A 17829-nucleotide genomic window follows, 5' to 3' on the forward strand; every position below is an offset into this window, starting at 1 on the left:
CAGTATTAAAAAAAGACAGAACCACAGCAGTACTTTTTATTTGATTTGAAACTCAGATTAAATCAAGTGTACTAACTCCTGTTAAAGATCATTCAAGGTAATCCAACTCCTTTTCTTCCATGTTTTTAGTCTACAAAAATGATTTTAAAGCTGATTTACAGGTTTTTACATTTCCCCAGCACACCTGGAGAAGCTCTCCCTCTGCAGCGGCTGACTGATGTCTTTACAAAAATGCAGAGCAGCGCTGGCCGGCTCTGGTCGGGTAAAACTTCCATAAATGTGCATTTTTTTACATTTTGTAAATATATATATTTATATTAACCATGTACAATCCTGATTACACAACCAATTAGCAAAAATGCAGGCACTTAAAACTTCCAAACTTCCTTTTTAGTGCCTATAAATAAGAAGAAAACGCCCCCCCCCATATAACTATAATAACATATGAGCCGATCAACCACAGGCCGCAGACGTAATTACAGTGCTTTGCATATCACTGCGACGGACAAGCAAAATATGTCTTCATGGGTTTAACAGATGGACTGAAGCACGTAAATCTGCACGCAGGATTCTGCTGCCAGAGCCTTGAGGAGAGTCCTGGATCTGATGCAGTTTGCCGCTGAAAGGAGGAAAAAAGACGAGAGAATAAAAGCCGTCCCAGGCTGCAGACTCGCAGGATGTCCCGATGGATGCACGCAGCGAGTCTAAAAAGGTCACTTGTATTCAGAGGTGGAGAAAAATCGAAATGTAACTCATAGTGAAAAGGACAGTTTCTATGAAAATCAAATATGTTGTTTTCTGAAGTGTGAATGACCTCATCGTGCGTCCTCTCTGCAGGCTTGGTCCTTTCATCGGTCGTTCATAACTTAAAGATGAGACGGATTGCATAGAGCGGTAATTGCTTTAAAAAACTACATTGAGTTTCAGTCGCCTCTTAAAAACACAGGGATTATTAAGCCTTTATTTCCGCAGGATATGTGAAACAGAGCAGCATCTCAGTCTGTAGTGTGTTCTCCTTTAAAGTGTGCATCACTGCTTCAACAGGTCTTTGAGCACGGCTCCCCCGCTCTCCGCGGACACCGGCACCGGGGTGAAGGTGGGCAGCGCGGCCGAGATGGGCTTCATGAGCAGGTGACCCCCGGGGCCCCCGGAGCTGGAGCCCGCCAGCAGGGGAACGGCGGCGGAGCGCGGGGCCAGGAACGGGTTCTGCTCGCCGGGTCGCTTCCCGAGCGCCGCACCCCCTGTTAGGAGGAGAGGAGAAGTGATGCGTCAGGAGGAGAGCTGTCTTCTTTAAGACCAGAGAAACAGAACATCCAGTTGTTCCCACAGCGCTTACCTGCGGCGGTGCTGGAAGCAGCGGTGTTGGCTCTCCTCGGAGGCGGAGCGCTCAGAGGCGTGATCTCATGCATGAGGAGTTTCGGTGCGGGCAGCGAAGGAGTCGACTCGATCTCCAGGAACTTTACAAACATCTCCGAGAAGGACTGCAACGACAAAAAGACAGGCGAGTGTGAAGTGCTGCTGAAGCACGGAGGAAACTCTGCTTTCCATCTTAGAAACAAGTGCAAAATGAAGTGTGAGATTCAATGAGTTAGATTCAGAGTAACTTCCTTGTGGTGTCATATTCATTTACAAGGAATACACTTGGAAAGATCTGTGAAATGTAACTCAAATGAACCTTTCTTTTGTTTAAAATGTGTGATTTTTGTACTCCAAGGAGCCACATCTCCTAACTTTACAAAGTAGGATCAACCCCATAAGACTTTTACACTGTAGAACAAGACTGGTTATTAACCAGTTCCATCGATAATACACCTATTCATAAAATCAGAAAAGAGAGGTTAATGAGTAAGTCCCTCAGAAGAACTTAAAATCGTAACCAATGTTTAATTAACTATTATATTTAGTTAAATGATCAGTTAATTACATACTAAGTCACATCTAGCGGGACTAACTTGTATTTTCCAAATTCCCAATTCATGGTAAAGTCAAAATGGTGATTAAGATGAATGGTTCAGCCCTGTTCTCTTCTCCGGTTTTCACTCTGGACGTTTCCTTGTGAAAGCACACAGACCCCGAGTGCTTTGTTTCTCTATAAATGAAGGGAAGTTACACTGGTGCCACGTCCGCCGGTCTGTGATAACTCACTGAAAGAAAGTCCTGGGAAGTGTGCTCTATGTCCACTATAACATAAATCACTCAGAGCCATTACTGCGTTTATAAAGGGTCTAAATGCCTAACATTAGCCGCCATTAGCTTAGCGGTGGAGACGTGGAGTCATGTGACCGTGCTGTAGTTCCTTTATAGCCCAACATTAGCCTCCTTTAGCTTAGCGGTGGTGACGTGAAGTCATGTGACCGTGCTGTAGTTCCTTTATAGCCCAACATTAGCCTCCTTTAGCTTAGCGGTGGTGACGTGAAGTCATGTGACCGTGCTGTAGTTCCTTTATAGCCCAACATTAGCCGCCTTTAGCTTAGCGGTGGTGACGTGAGGTCATGTGACCGTGCTGTAGTTCCAATGGAGATATCCCATGGGCTATTGGAGGGATGCTAACTTTGAGATCTTAAAATAACCTCACGTTTTGTTTCTTTCTTACCGAGTTGAGGGTTTGTGCGCTGGTGGGTCTCTGAGGAGTGTTTGGGACACTCTGAGCTCCTTTTCCTCCGAGCCAGTTAGAAACCCATCCTGTGACGCCCTGGCGACCGTCTTCCTCCAACATCTGCAGAGGGAAGGATTACTTAAACAATTAGAAACACACCGTTTTTTGGTCAGGTTCAGGAATCCGATCCCTTTGAAAGCTCCCCTGTTCCACTCTCTTTCAACACTATACTACAGGTCTCAGATATATCCACCTGTGTCTGATTTGAAACTCCAAACAGATCATTTTAGCATCCCATAACCCTCTACGTTGATGTTTAACGACATGGAAAAGTGGATTTTGCGTAACAGGGGAGCTTTAAACCTTACTGAAAATCCAGGTGCAGACCTTTGAGACAGGAGTAAAGCCTCTTAAAGAATCTTCACAAAGCACCTCATAACTGTATGAAAAACTACATGAACCGCATCATGAAGGGATGAGAAGTGAACATTACAGTCTTACAAAGTTCCTTCAGGCTTTGTTTTAGTCGTGTTTCTAAAGAAGAGTTCAGATTATTTCCCGTTAAAATTGATTCCCTTTCCGTCTGCCGCCACTTTCTGGACACATATTTTGCGTTCCCACTAACTACTTAATCTCAAACACAGAAGGAAACCTCAGACTTTATTATCCTCTGTTTCTCTAGATCCGTTCATAAGGCAGCGGATCCACTGAGTCTGTTTTTGTGGGACACTTGGCTGCGGTAAACATGAGTAGAGTGGAAAAATCTAAAGCGCATTAGCAGGACGTGAGGGAGGGCTTGACAAGAAGTAAGAGGAACGACCTCCAACACGATTAATATGGCTCTTCTGAAGAGTTGTAGTCGCAATTGTGTGTCTCTGTTTTCCTTTAGCAGTGTTGGGTAATCGCTGGACGGAGTCCCACGGGGCAGGAGGTCTGGAGGAGGAAATATTTTCGGTTTGGGAGCACTGAGAGGATCTGCTGGAGCTAGAAATCACATCTGAACAGTGACAATCAGTCTCTCTTTTAGCCAAAGGAAGCCTGCCAACTGTTATTGGGATTATCTTTTAGTTTGTCCATGATGTTATGCTTGTCTTTTTTAATTAGAGAGGCCCTAATATACTCATTTTCAGGTTGATATTAGTACTGGGACATGTCTCCATGCTTTAATGTTCAGTAAGCTCTTTATTTTCCTCATACTGCCTGAGCTGCAGCTCCCCTTTGCTTAGCTCTGTTGTGATTGGTCCGCTTAGAGATGTCCCGCCCCCTAACCCTGTCACATACATTGTGTTTGAACGCTAGCCAAAAGAAGCTCAAGTGTTATGTCACTATCTTCTGGAGTAAACAAACTCAAAGTGAGACCTGTTATCCAGTAGGGCTACTTGTTTATTTGTCCATTTTCAGCAGTTTATTTTCTATATTCATCTTCCGGCCAATAAAACGCCAGGAAATAACCTCAAATTATTCACTTTTTCTGCCTAGCGACAAGATACTGTGTGATTATTTGATTGTGGAAACATTGAATATGTGTCTGAGTAACCTCTCACCTTGTCCACATCTTCTCTGCTCAGCCCCAGCACACTTCCCATGAGCCTCAGCACGTCGGCACGTTTGGTTTTCGGTGTGTGGAAGTATCCCAGGAACAGGTTACGCATCAGGACTCTGCAAACAGAAATAATCCCCAGTGGATTATTTGAATATTTCCATCGGCTGATTTCTAATTATTGTTTTATTTATTAATGTTTTATTTATATACATTTTTTGTTGTATTGCAGATTTAAAGCAGGATTACACTTTTTTATAAATTAAAATACATGTATAGACAAACCAAAATAAAAGGTGTTAAATAATAATAATGAGGCTTAACTTTCCACACATTTGTGAATTTCTGTTGAATTTACCACCATCATCTGATAAATGATGTGTTTGTTCTTGGTTAATGACCACTTCCTGTATTCTTTTTGCAGAAAACCAGTAGCTTTTTAAAACTTTAAGTAATTTGAGAAACACTTAAGCTCTGATTCCATCTGAAAAGTTCAAAATGTCCATATTTAGATGGTTTTCTTTGCCTCTGTCTGAGATTACCAGTGTTATAACATAAAGGTACAGTTAGGCTTTGGGACAGAAATCAAACTTAATCCCAATGAAAGTAAATAAGAGTGTAATATAAAACTCAGACAGACGTACTTATCTATCTTCCCCTCCGTGCTGTTCAGGAGACTCATCAGTTTCTGCTGCACCTCCTCCAGCATCTCCTGTCTCACTTCCACTGAAACAAACGCAGAAACCGAGAAAAACACGTTATATTTAACATCTTAGATCAGGTTCTTTTATTTGATTACTTTTAGTAATACATGAAAAGCCAAGTTTCCAAAACCCTCGTCCTCCTCTGTCTGCCGAGCCTTCTCACGCTCCCTATAAATAGAGTGAATGTAAACGCTCCATACACTATGTGACTTCATATCTGGACTCAACGAACACAATGTCTGGAAATCCGTCTGAGAATTTTCTGTGATGTAACGGCCAAATGTGAGCGGGATAAGAGTGAAATCTGCACAGAAATAATAAAGCATCAGGACCTGAGGCCGGGCGGAGACCAGGGTTTACTGCCCTCTGTTATTCTGACTGTGATAAGGGCACACTACATCACATGCGTCCCATAATATCCAACATAAACATCAGAATATTTCACTTATCCTGGGTGGAAATTGGGTTTTGTGGAAGTTTGAGAATAAAATAAAAGATCGATAAAAAATATAATATTTATTTTAACAAAAGAAAGTATTTTAAGAATAAATATAAAATATAATAAAGTTGTATAAATTATATTTATTAATTTGCTGTAAAAAATAGAAGCAAGAAGTTTATAAAGGAGCTTTGATTGGTATATGTTTTATCCCGGAGGAAATTGGGTTTTTGTGAAAGATGGAGAATAAAATAATAGATTTAACAAATAATTAAAATATTAAAATATAAATATTAAAGTTAAAGTTCAATAAAAAGCTTAAATAAAATATATATATATATATAAATATTAACCAGACAAATAAGACGTAAAACAAGACTTTTATTTGACTGAAACCTCCTGAATATTTTTATTTTGCTGTAATTTAAGGAGTTCTGTCAGATGTTTCCCCCAGAGGACAGATGTTTGCACACCTGGCTGAAACTCACCTTGTTTCTTCAGCTCCTCCACCTGCTCCTCCTTCAGGTCCAGCTGATCGGTGAGGCGAGACGCCGACTCCAGAGCAGCGCTGGCTTCGTCCAGGTTAATCTGACAGAGGAAAACACCGTCTAATTATGACTGCAACTTCAGCTCCATTAAAGGGATGCTATCATGCTGAGTTTTAGATTGAAACACAGGGATTTCAGACCAATTACATGCACTAAAACATATAGAACTACAGGGGATCTTGGGGGAGCCTGGGAGCTGCCTCAGGAAAGGCTCCAAAGCTGCAGAGTCTGGACTTAGGGATTGATAGGAGACCGACTGAGGTGGATCTGAGGGACCCTGAGATAGGTAGTGACCAGATGTTGGAGGGCTTTGTAGGTGAGTACCAGTAGTTTGTAGTTGATGTGGTGGGAGACTGGAAGCCAGTGAAGGTCTATGAGGACTAGGGGGATGTGGATCAGTAGTGTGAGGGGTGCATTTTGAACCAGCTTGACTTCTAAAGTTACTAATTACCTTTAAAATGAGGATTTTTCCAAACGAAACTTACAGCAGATTTGTAAAATATGAAGTTTTAATTCCATTTTATAAATGTTGTTTAAAAGCAAGACATGTAAAGATTTGCTTACATTTATATCCCTTTTACTCGAGCATCATGCTGAATGCAGGACTTTTACTTAAGTATTTTTTACAGTGTGATATTAGTTCATATGCCTTCGTTAAGACCCTGAATACTAAGGTTTATAATTAAATGAATCGGATCAGTGTTTGTTTGTTTACCTGCAGAGATGAGGCCTGGTCTTGCAGCCTCTCAGCTTTCCTCTTCCACTCGTCCTTCTCCTTCTTCAGCCTGTCGAGCTCTGAAGAGTACATCGCTTTCTCCTCTGATGGAAGAAGACACAATTATCTATCAGGGATTTACCTGCCAGACAAACTGCCTAATAGCTGCTAAAAATATTGGAGACTTGCCTTGCTGAAACTGCTCCAGCACCATCTGCAGGTTGGACAGCGACACTGCGTACTGGTTGACCTGCTCCTGGGACGTCCTGAGATGGATCAGAGCATCGTCCCTCTGCTTCACCACGCCGCTCAGCTGCTCCTGCAGAGACTCCACCTGCATGCTGGCCTGTTGGCTGTAGGAAAACAGGACTTTAACCAGGCATATAACCTTAAACTAATGCATTTATCTCATCTTTGCAAGGCCTGCTGCACAATAGTGGTCACAAATTCCAGCAGGTATGTGGTTAAAGGTAGTTCACACTCCAATATATACAATTAAACGGAGCGGAAAGTTTAAAAAAAGTAGTTTTGAGGAGTTTAAAACTGGTGGTTTAGGATGACTTCATTTGTATTTTTCAGAGTTTCTGCTGACCTGGCGTTCTCCACAGCGCTGGAGGAGGACGCCAGCCTCTCATCCAGCAGAGTGACTCTCCTGCGCAGCTCCATTTCCCTGTCCTCTGCAGCAAGAGCCTCCCTGGTGTACGAGTCCTCGATGTCCAGCAGGTGATTACGCAGCCTCTCCAGCTCCAGGTTCAGACGCTGCTCTTTGTCCCGCACATGCTGAAGCTGTGGAGGAAACAGAGAGATCATTACAGGAGAGGAGCAGTGGGAATACATGGATATGTTTTATATCCTATTAAAGAAACAGATGTATTATCATCCGTCCTCCTACCTCAGTTTGCACCGCAGTGGTCTCCATCTGTTTCTGCTTCAGCGCCATCATCACCTGGTCCCTCTCGTGCTGGAAGGCCACGGCTTTCTCCTGCATGGACTTCAGCTCGTTCAGCAGCTGATTCAGCTCTCCAGACTTACCCTGCACCACAGCAAAGAAAAATCATTAACGTGAGTGCTTGAAGAAAGGAAGGAGTCATGAACCTGCAGCTGGCTCACCTGCTCCTTGTCTTTGAGCATCCTCTCCACAGTGGCACTCTTCTCGCTCACGGCAGTCAGCTCGAACTCCTTCTCTCTGAGCAGCAGCGACACCTGCATGTTGGTTTCCTGCAGCGCTCTGAACTCGGACTCCTTCTCTCGAGAGCGCGACACCACCAGCTCGTTCTCCTCCTTCAGCTTCCTCCCGTCCAGCTCCAGGATCAGAGCGCGCTCCTTCAGGTTGGTAACGGCTTGCTTCAGCACCTCGTTGTCGTTCTCGCGGTTTCGCAGCGCCTCGCTCACATGGCCCAGCTGGTCTCCTTTGCTTTTGATGAGCAGGTCTTTCTCCCTGACGGACCTCTGCAGGGCCTCCAACCTCTCTTTCACCAGTCGCGCCTCCTCCATCTGACTCCTCTGCTCACTCTCCGTGTCCGACGCTGAGTTGGAGAGCCGGTGGTTGTTCTCTTGAAGAGTCCTGATCATGCTCTCCTTCTCCGCTAACTGACTCCGCAATCTGATGATTTCTTCCTGCAGTTTGTCACTGTTCAGTGTCGGAGGCGTCTGCGGGCTCGGAGCATCAGCTGTGACTTCTGGAGTCAGAGCCACGCTGTCCAGTTTACCCAGCAGCACGTCTTTAGTGGTGCTGAGCTGCGTAATGCTCTGCTGCACCTGAGCCAGCTCCTGACTCAGACTGCCCAGCCTCCTCTCCTTGTGCTCGTAGCTCTGGATCAGCCCGGCGTAATCCACCGACAGCTTGGAGGAGCAGTCGCTGTCGGCGGAGAACTGGCCCTGCAGCTTGATCAGCTCCTCCTGCAGCTGCGCCGACTCGTGCTGCATGTTCTTCACCGTGGTTATCACCTGCTGCTTCCACTCTTCCATCTTCTTCACCTGCTGCTTCAGCGTGTCGCGCTCCTGCAGCAGCTCCTCGAACTGGTTGCTGCTGACGCCTCCCGACCCGCTGCCGGGCTCTCCTCCCGATGCCTGCAGCACCGTCACTAGCGTCTGGCACTTCTGCGTCAGCGCGTCGATCTCGATGTCCTTCTCCCGGATGATGCGCGACAGGTTTTGGATCGTCTCCTTGAACATCTCCTGGCTTCCTGAGGGATCGCTCATGGTGGAGAGGCGCTGGTTCTCCTGCTGCAGCTTCAGCAGCGCCGCCTCCTTCCCCGACAGGATGTCCATGAGGCGGTGGTAGTCAGAGCGCAGCTGGCTGTTCTCCCTCGCCTTCTCGTTGAGCACGGCGATCACCTGCTCGCGCTCTACAGCGTACGCCTGCAGCTGCTGCTGGAGGAACAGGACGTCCTGGCTGTGGCCGCCGCCTGCAGCCATGGACACTCGGGCGTGCAGCGCCTGGATCTCCAGGTCCTTCTGCAGGATCATCTGGGACAATTTCCCCACCTCATCCCGAGACACCACCAGCTGATCCAGCTGTCGGGTAAGCGACAGGTTCTTCTCGTTCAGCTGGCTGATCTCCGTCTCCTTCTCCTTGATGCCTCGCACCAGCTTGTTGATCTCCACCTTGGACAGGTCGTGTTTCTCGTTGCCGTTCTCCTGATTCAGAGTCTGGGTCTTCTCTTCCTGCAGGATGACGTCTCCCTGCACAGAGGGGGAGTGCGCTCGACTCTCGCTCAGCTGATCCTGCAGGCGGGAGATCTCCTGGTCTCTGGCGTGGATCAGCCGGTCGTAGTTGAGCGTCGTCTGCTGATGGCGAGCGTGAGCCTGCTCCAGCTCCGTCTGCTGAGCCTGCAGAGTCTGCTGCGACAGAAGCAGAGACGCCTGCAGCTCCTCCGTGGTTCTCCTCAGAGTCTGCACCTCCTCTGCGAGTATGTTCCTGGACAGCTTAAGCTGCGTGATCTCCGTCTCCAGCTCCGTGATGATGTCTAGCGTCCGTGGCTCGGCTAGAGCTTGAGGCCGGCTCTGCTGATCCCTGAGTCGGTCGATCTCCTCCTTCAGATGGCTGTTCTCCTCCTTCATGCCGCCCAGCTGTCTGTCCTTCTCCTCCAGCACCAGTTTCAGAGCATCCGCCTCCTTCTTCACGACCGTGATGCTGTTCTCCATCTCCTTCTGCCGATCCGAAGCGTTTTGTTTCAGCGTGTCCATGAAGACGTCCTTCTCCTGCAGCAGGTCGGTCAGCTGCTTCTGCCCAGCGACCGTGATGGACAGCATCTCGTTGGTGTCTCTCTGGTCGGACGCCAGCTGCTCGGCGTCTCTCCTCAGCTGAGCTATCTCCAGGTCTTTCTCCTGGTTCAGTTTGACGGCTCGTTCGTGCTCCATCTGCAGCGCCGAGGCGTCCATGGAGCGAGCTCGGGTCAGCTCCTCGATGGTCTGCTGGTACTGCTTCCCCTGCTCTGCTACCGTCCTCTCCACCTGTCCCAGTTCCCCCTCCAGCTGAATCTTCTCCAGCTTCAGCGCCTCGATACGAGTGTCCTTCTCCCGCAACGTCCTGCTCAGAGCTGCCAGGCTCTCCTTCTCCTCCTTCAACCTCCTGTTCTCCATCTTTAGCTCGTAATCCTCAGACAGCGCCATCTCCTGAGAGCTCCTCATCTCCTCAAATTCCCTCCTCAGGTCGGACAATTCTCTCTCCTTCGCTGCTAGCTTCTCATCACTTCCCGTCTCCCCCTCCCGATGCAGCGCAGCTCTTGCCACAGATAACTGCTCCTCTCGCTCCTGCAGGGTCTTCTTCAGCTCTGTGATTTCTCTCCTCGCCTCCTTGCTCTGCCCCTGTGCATTTCCCAGTTTCTCCTTCATTTCCTTCAGCGAGCGCTCCAGCTGCTGTTTGCCCATGTGCAGGTCGTTCAGGGTGAAGGCGCTCTGGCTCGTCAGCTCCTTTTGGTTCTGAAGCTCCTCCTCCAGCGCGCTCCTCTGGTCTTTGGTTGTGTTCAGCTCCGCCTCGGCCTCCTTCAGCTGAGCGGAGAGCTGATCCTTCACCGAGATCATGTGCTGGAGACAGGAAGAGATGGAACAAAACACAGATAAACCTTACTGCCTTCAGTCTGATGTCTCTAAATGCTTCATAAATCGGGTCGCTCTCTGACCTGTGTTGCTTCCTGGTTTTGCCGGTCCAGCTCCTCCAGCTCTGACATCAGGGTGTCCCGCTCCTCCTCCCTGTTCCTCAGGGCTTTGTCTTGGCGCTGCAGCTCCAGTTTCAGATCCTCCACAGCCTCCCAATCACTCGTCTCTGCCTCTGCAGAACTGCTGACTCTCTGCTCCACCGACAGCCTCAGTCTTTCTTCCAGATCAAGCTGTGAATAAATCCAATTAAACTTCAGGATTTGTTTTCAAATCAATCCTCAGTTATCTGAACTGCATAACCTTCTTCTTTCACCTTCTGCATCCTCTACAAACTCCTCCTCCTCCCCTACAGATCTCTCCATGCACGAGCCCCTTCCTACCTGCACCCCCTCCTATCCAATAGATCTAATTTGTCCGTAATAATAACAAGTTTGCATCATATAAACAAACCTTGTCTTGTTCCAGGACTTCCTTTTCTTGCCTCAACGTCCCGATGATGGTGTTCAGCTCCAAGATGTCTGCATGCTCAACCTCTTCTTTTGGTTCTGCCTAATCGTGCAACAAGAAAAAGTTACAAAAGTCATTAAATGATGGGATTAAATGATGAACATACCACTACAAACATTATAAATATGTAAAATGATGCATAGTTAGTGGTTTATATTCACACTTACCTCATCAAGGCTTTTCAGTCCCTCAATTTCTTTTTCTGCAGCTGGAAAAGAGACATTATAATTAATAATAATGTACAAAACAAACTACTGTTCAACTATTCAAGTAATTTAGGATTATTAATATATTACATGTTTAGATTTAAACTTTGAGCAGAATATCATTCTAACACACCACTGTGCATGTTGTAATAGTATGTTGTGCATGTTGTAAAGAAATATTTGTAATAACTGTTTTTTATTTTTGTCATTTTTATTCTATTTTATTTTATTTTGGAAGATGAGGCAACTGTCATGAAACACAATTTATATTCAAGATAAATAAAGTATTTCTAAATTCCAATTCATTGTTAAATGCAGTATTGATTTTAGGGCACTACAATCTAAAAATCACTTTTAATTAAGGAATCCCGATCAGCTTGAGCAAAGAGTCTTCCTGTTAGCACTGAGCAGCTTTGATTAATGAACTCAGCAGCTGTTTTCAGCATGAATTAAAAACATGGACAGTCTACCTGTGAGCTTGTCCCTCAGCCCCTGGATCTCCTGCTCCAGCTGGGCTTTCTGCAGGCTCTTGCCCTCCTGCTCCTGCACTCTGGTCTGCAGCTCGGTGACGGAGGTCTGCAGGCGGGTGTAATTCTGCAGCAGCTCCGTGTTCTCCTCCTGAGCCTCGTCCTTCTCCTGCTGCAGAGACGCCTGTTTGCTCCGCGCCTCCTCCAGACTGGCTGACATCTCCTGCAGCTCCTGCTCCCGCTGATCGGCCGCTTCCTGCAGAGCGGCGACGGTCTGCTGGAGTTCAGACAGCTTGGAGGCGTCGGACGGGGAAGAGGCCGGACTCCCACCTGCAGAGGAGGGTTTTACTTGTATTAAAGCCATGATTTCCTCATTAAATCTCTGAGTTCCTACACCCCAACCAGCAGCTCACCCCCGTGAATCTGCTCCTCCAGCTCCTCGATCCTCTCCTCGTACTCCGCCAAGTCCTCCTTGTGTCTGCGGGTGATGTCGGCCATCTTCTGCCGCTGAGCGTCCTGCAGCGCCGCCAGCTCGTGCTGATGCTCGTCCACCTCTCGACTCATCTCCTCACGCAGATCCTGACACAAAACACATCAAGCTTTAGACCCGTAGAGATGGGGAGTATAAAAGCTAAAGATAGAATCAAAGTCACTCAGATTTAACTTTGGGATTCGGATTCTACCATCAAACACCATAAGAAAGACTCACCTTGATAGTTCTTTGGAGTTTGAGGATCTCTCCCTGGTCGCCGTTACCCGTCCCTGCTGCTGTTGACGCCTGAAAATAACATAAAATAATAACATCTCGTCAGGAACGCAAAATGAGCTTTAACGATTTTAAACTATTTAGATTAAAACAAGGAACTAAAACAAGTATGAAATGCTTTCTTTTGAATGTCCGAAGCTTTTAGCACCTCATGTATTTTGTATCACGGTGACTCATGGATGTGGTACCAAAAACTGCTTGTCTTGTTTTAGAAAAACCTAAAAAACATTTGATCTTTTATCAAATTACGAAATAATAATTGGGTTTTCATTTTTCTCCTTTTTTCTATATTTACTGTGTGCTTTGTGGTGGGTTAGCACATGTGCATCACTTTGGTTTATATCATTGTTTAAACAAAGAAAATCTGTCTATGTTTAATAAATATTTTGTGGAAAAATGGAAACGGTTTTCCAGGGGCTTATGGACGATGGAAGTGGAGGACATAGAAACTATTAGTGCTACTTCATAACAAGTAAATGATATTAAGACTGAATCCTCCTCCTGATTACCTGAGACATCCTCCTCCAGTGAGCCACCTCGGCCTCCAGGCGCAGGACCTCATTGGACAGCCGGTTGATCTCCTGCTGAGACCACAGCACGTCGCTGAGGTCCATCTCGTCGCCGTGGAAACCCGAGTGGGTCCCCGTGGGCCGTGACATGAAGGAGGAGGCAGAGGAGGAGGTGGTGGTGGAGGAGGCGGTGGTTGTGACGGGTAGCATGGCGGGGCCGACGGAGGAAGACTGAGCCGACTGCTGCAGGGTCTGGAACTCGTCCTGGAGACCGCTCTGCCGGGCCTTCAGGTGACTGATCTCCACCTGGGAAGACATATTTTAGGGTTCCACTGAGAGAGAGGTGCAGGAATGAGTCCTCTTGAAGGGTAGATTGTTATAATTAGTATCTAAAATGCATTAATCAATATTTAAGATATACATACATCCTTCTGTTGCAGGAGGGATCTGTACTCCGCAGACTGGCTTTTAATCTGGATCTCTGAAGCTTCCAGTTTCTCCTCGAGCTCCGAGTAGAGCGTTCGTAATCTTTCATACTGAAACACAACAACAGAGAGTCATCAGCAGGAGAGGACTCTTTAAAGTAGAGACGCTACATACTGATATACACCTGAACATCAGCAGGAGAGGACTCTTTAAAGTAGAGACGCTACATACTGATATACACCTGAACATCAGCAGGAGAGGACTCTTTAAAGTAGAGACGCTACATACTGATATACACCTGAACATCAGCAGGAGAGGACTCTTTAAAGTAGAGACGCTACATACTGATATACACCTGAACATCAGCAGGAGAGGACTCTTTAAAGTAGAGACACTACATACTGATATACACCTGAACATCAGCAGGAGAGGACTCTTTAAAGTAGAGACACTACATACTGATATACACCTGAACATCAGCAGGAGAGGACTCTTTAAAGTAGAGACACTACATACTGATATACACCTGAACATCAGCAGGAGAGGACTCTTTAAAGTAGAGACACTACATACTGATATACACCTGAACATCAGCAGGAGAGGACTCTTTAAAGTAGAGACTCTACATACTGATATACACCTGAACATCAGCAGGAGAGGACTCTTTAAAGTAGAGACTCTACATACTGATATACACCTGAACATCAGCAGGAGAGGACTCTTTAAAGTAGAGACTCTACAAACTGATATACACCTGAACATCAGCAGGAGAGGACTCTTTAAAATGTAAAATGACTGGTTTCTATTGGCCATGACAAGGAGGTAATTATAGGTTTGCATTCCTAGTTCTGGCTCCAGGGGCCATTTATGTGAGTTTTCCAGTGAGCAACTCCTGCTATTAACTACAGCTGTGTTTTTCCTGCTATGGTGAAATAAGGTGTATAGTTTCAGGTTTGAATCTCTGAATAGAAATAATGAATCTCACCTCAGATTTCTGAGAGGTAAACGCAGCCTCGGTGTCGGCCAACTTGGAATTGGACATCTGTAGTTCTGTGGCAGCATCTGCAGTTAAAATCAACAATAAAAACATCAAGATATATTCAGACCTAAATGCTCAGTAAAGACAGGCGGTGTTGACTGTGAGCATCATCCACAATGCTTCTGAAGTTTATTTACCATGACACACACACACTTCCCTTTCTCTATGTTAGCCACACACTGATCTGCTTCACCCTGCTCTCATGACAAACACATATCTCTGCTATCAGAGCTTTGTGAACTTCACAGCTGTCATTCCTCCACAAACTAAACCAACCCTACAGGCAGATCTGGTTCTAGTTCAGGTCCTCTTTCTTTTAAAAACTGTACTAATAAGAAGTATTTGAGGCCTGGCTGCAGAACGCTGTGTACTCGGTCGTGATAAGAATCCATACTTTAGATTTTTGCGAGCGCTGTGAGTTGGAGACGGTCGGTCAAAGTCCTCGGCGCGTCGGAGTTTCATCACTCGTTGTGTGTTTGCCTCTCAGGGATGGGACTTTAGGGAATAACGGGCTGAAAGGAGGCTAAAGAAGCTCCGTAATTATTAGCTTTGGAAGTCAGGAAACACTCACGAGGCCAGACTAAGATCTAGACCCGGTGGAAACTAATCTAATGACTGACTTATTACAGCAGAGTAGGAGCGCCTTCTTGACTTAGAAAGAGCTGTGTTTGAGGTTCGCTGAGAACAAGGATATATGTCAAGTACAAAGAGAACTCTATGGCTCTCTTTTGAAATACATAAAGGACATTTATTATTAAAAAGACCTTCCTTTTGAGTGATTTTTAGAATACAAACAATGGATTTAATCATGAACCCTGTAATCGGTGTCAGGGTTCGGATGTTAGCTGCTCCTCTGACAGTGAATGTGGCTCTAAAGTCAAAGGTGACGTCTTTAATTATTGGACTTAAAACTTCTCACTGTACATTTTACCTTCATATTTTATTTAATATCCCATTCTTACTCCCTAAATATAAATACTATCCCACTTTTATGATTCTATTAGGCTGTAATTCAACTCTTCAATCGGGATTTATTTGTCAGATAGTTTATATTTTTTCAAACGGTAGACTTCTATATTTTCACTTCTGTCTTATTTTCTATTTTGAGATGTTTTTATTATACTTACTTATTATTTTCTACTCTTCTTTATTTCTTATTCTGTTCAATTCTTTGTTTATCATGCTGCAGCAATGAAAACATTTCCAAATTTGGGATCAATAAAGTATTTCTTATCTTTAAATGTCTTGTCATTGCAAACTGAAAAAGGCTCAATGTATTATAATATACAACAAAGAGAAGCAGATAATCTACACATCGGATGTTTTGCATTGGAAATTACACTAAAAATGTCTTGAAATGTACGTCTCATCTAATCAACCTGTTAAATAATCTAATTTGACTCACAGAAAACATTTATCTTAAACTGTAAGTCGTATAAATGGCGTCACAGTTTTCACTCTGAGGTCATCATCTATTAAAGAAAGACTTCTTAAGGGAATAGATGTCTGATATATGAAGTCAAACCAGAGTATGTGGGTTACATTTAAGAAACACACAAGTATCTGATGTGAGCTGCAGATGCTTTAGCAAAACAGGAAACACTTTCTCTGCATATTTTAAAAGCTCCTTTAGGGCACAGTTTGTTAACATTCAAATACTTGTGCACATACATGTTCTACTTCACTGCAGATGAAGCAGTTCAGACGCAAAACTAAAACCAATATTCCTGTCATGCAAGATGTCAGACTTCATTTAGACCCAACAGAGAAGAGGACTGTTGGTGTCATGTTGTCATTTATCTACTCTTCCACATCAGCAGTATACACTAATCAATTCAACCACTCTCTGGTTAGTTACCGTCCTTAATCGAGTCAGTTGCTTACCACATGTACCCAGTCTTTGGATAGCTCATGTTTTAAACATGCAATGTCTACATCATTGTAATAAGTCAATAATTGGGTAACTTATTGTACTGTTAGTGACCAAGATCTAAGTAGACACACACAAGGGTGAACCGAGGTGCTGCACGGAGACAAATAAGATAAAGTGTCTTTTTCTCTGTTTTGAGGGTAAATAAGTGTGTTGGTAAATCCTTAATTCGTCTCATTTGTGCATCTGTTTTGTTCTCGTTTTTTATTACACGTCCTTTCATTCTTGTCTGTAGCACTTAGAAATATTATTTGGAGCAGCATCATTTATTGCTGCTCTGACAGTGGTTTCTCCTGGTTGCATTTACTGTACGTCGTCTTGGATAAAAAGGGCTGAAATTCAATGTATGCTCTATTGTTGGAGACACACCCATGTGCTTCATATTATTATCCCCAATTAAATAATAAGCATGCTCTCTGCTCCAGCTGAGAGTCTGATGATGTGGCCACCATATGAGATAACACACACTCACCTCCTACTTCTTCCACCCCCTCCAGGAGCATGTCTTTGGTGAAGTTAGATATCTGCCCGGTGAAGGAGGACAGGCTTCCTCCGACCTGTCCCAGGGACTGCCCGAGGCCGGAGCCGATTCCCCCCAGCCACGATGACATGTTGACGGCTACAAAACAAACCAAAACAAAGCCGGGCCGAGGAGGACTAGCAGGGGAGGGGGCTAGCCTAGCTTAAATTCCAGAGATGATACAGCTAATGTAGTCATTAAGCTGTAATATAAACTCCACATCAACTTTAAAATCCACTTTAATCTTAAAACCAAGTCGTTTTTCGGACTGACAAAGCTCATTTATCAACAGCTGATCTGGAGGAATTTGCTAAGCTAGGCTAAGCTAAGCTAACCTAAACGATGTTATATGCCATTTAAACAGCTACTATCTTACTTTACATACAAACGCTGAGTACGGTCGCCTACGCTGAGTGTGAGCGGTGTTTTCAGCGGGCTTTAGAAGGTCTGACAACAAGACAAGGGGCAGAAAGTGCCACCTCAACTGCAGCCATATTTATCCGATCGGCTGCTGCTGTCAGGTTTGACGTGGACACAGGACACGGCCGCGGTGCATTATGGGATTCTGGAGGACCAACAAATACTTCTTCTTCTTCGGTTTTGAAGGGCGATTAGCGCCTCCTGCTGGATGATCGACAAATAACAAGGTGCGTTCAAGAAGTCAAGTTAATGAGGTGCTTAAAAACAGCAAACGTTGACCAAAATTAGAGAGATTGAACAGGGATTAGAAGGTAATTAAATGTGTTGTAAAAAACTAAAATAAAGAGCACTACAGTTGCAGTGAACAATTAATATATATATTTATTTACAATTAAA

At 45.0% G+C, this 17829-nt stretch overlaps 1 protein-coding gene across 1 annotated transcript; it reads right to left on the reverse strand.

The window, feature by feature from the left end:
* Positions 1-22: 22 nt before the first annotated feature.
* trip11 (thyroid hormone receptor interactor 11) lies at positions 23-17551 on the reverse strand. The gene is made up of 21 exons (XM_063909244.1): positions 16966-17551; positions 14510-14586; positions 13524-13634; positions 13099-13404; positions 12533-12601; positions 12237-12402; positions 11827-12153; positions 11318-11358; positions 11094-11192; positions 10667-10873; positions 7653-10571; positions 7435-7575; positions 7135-7328; positions 6732-6895; positions 6543-6646; positions 5768-5867; positions 4781-4862; positions 4141-4255; positions 2594-2716; positions 1337-1481; positions 23-1241 (listed from the first exon to the last, which is right to left on the reverse strand). Exons 1-21 carry the CDS (start codon positions 17102-17104, stop codon positions 1030-1032), a joined length of 5841 nt encoding a protein of 1946 aa, XP_063765314.1. The 5' UTR covers positions 17105-17551; the 3' UTR covers positions 23-1029.
* Positions 17552-17829: the final 278 nt, after the last annotated feature.

Source organism: Eleginops maclovinus, chromosome 19 (assembly GCF_036324505.1).
Source record: "Eleginops maclovinus isolate JMC-PN-2008 ecotype Puerto Natales chromosome 19, JC_Emac_rtc_rv5, whole genome shotgun sequence".
Taxonomy (NCBI): Eukaryota; Metazoa; Chordata; class Actinopteri; order Perciformes; family Eleginopidae; genus Eleginops; species Eleginops maclovinus.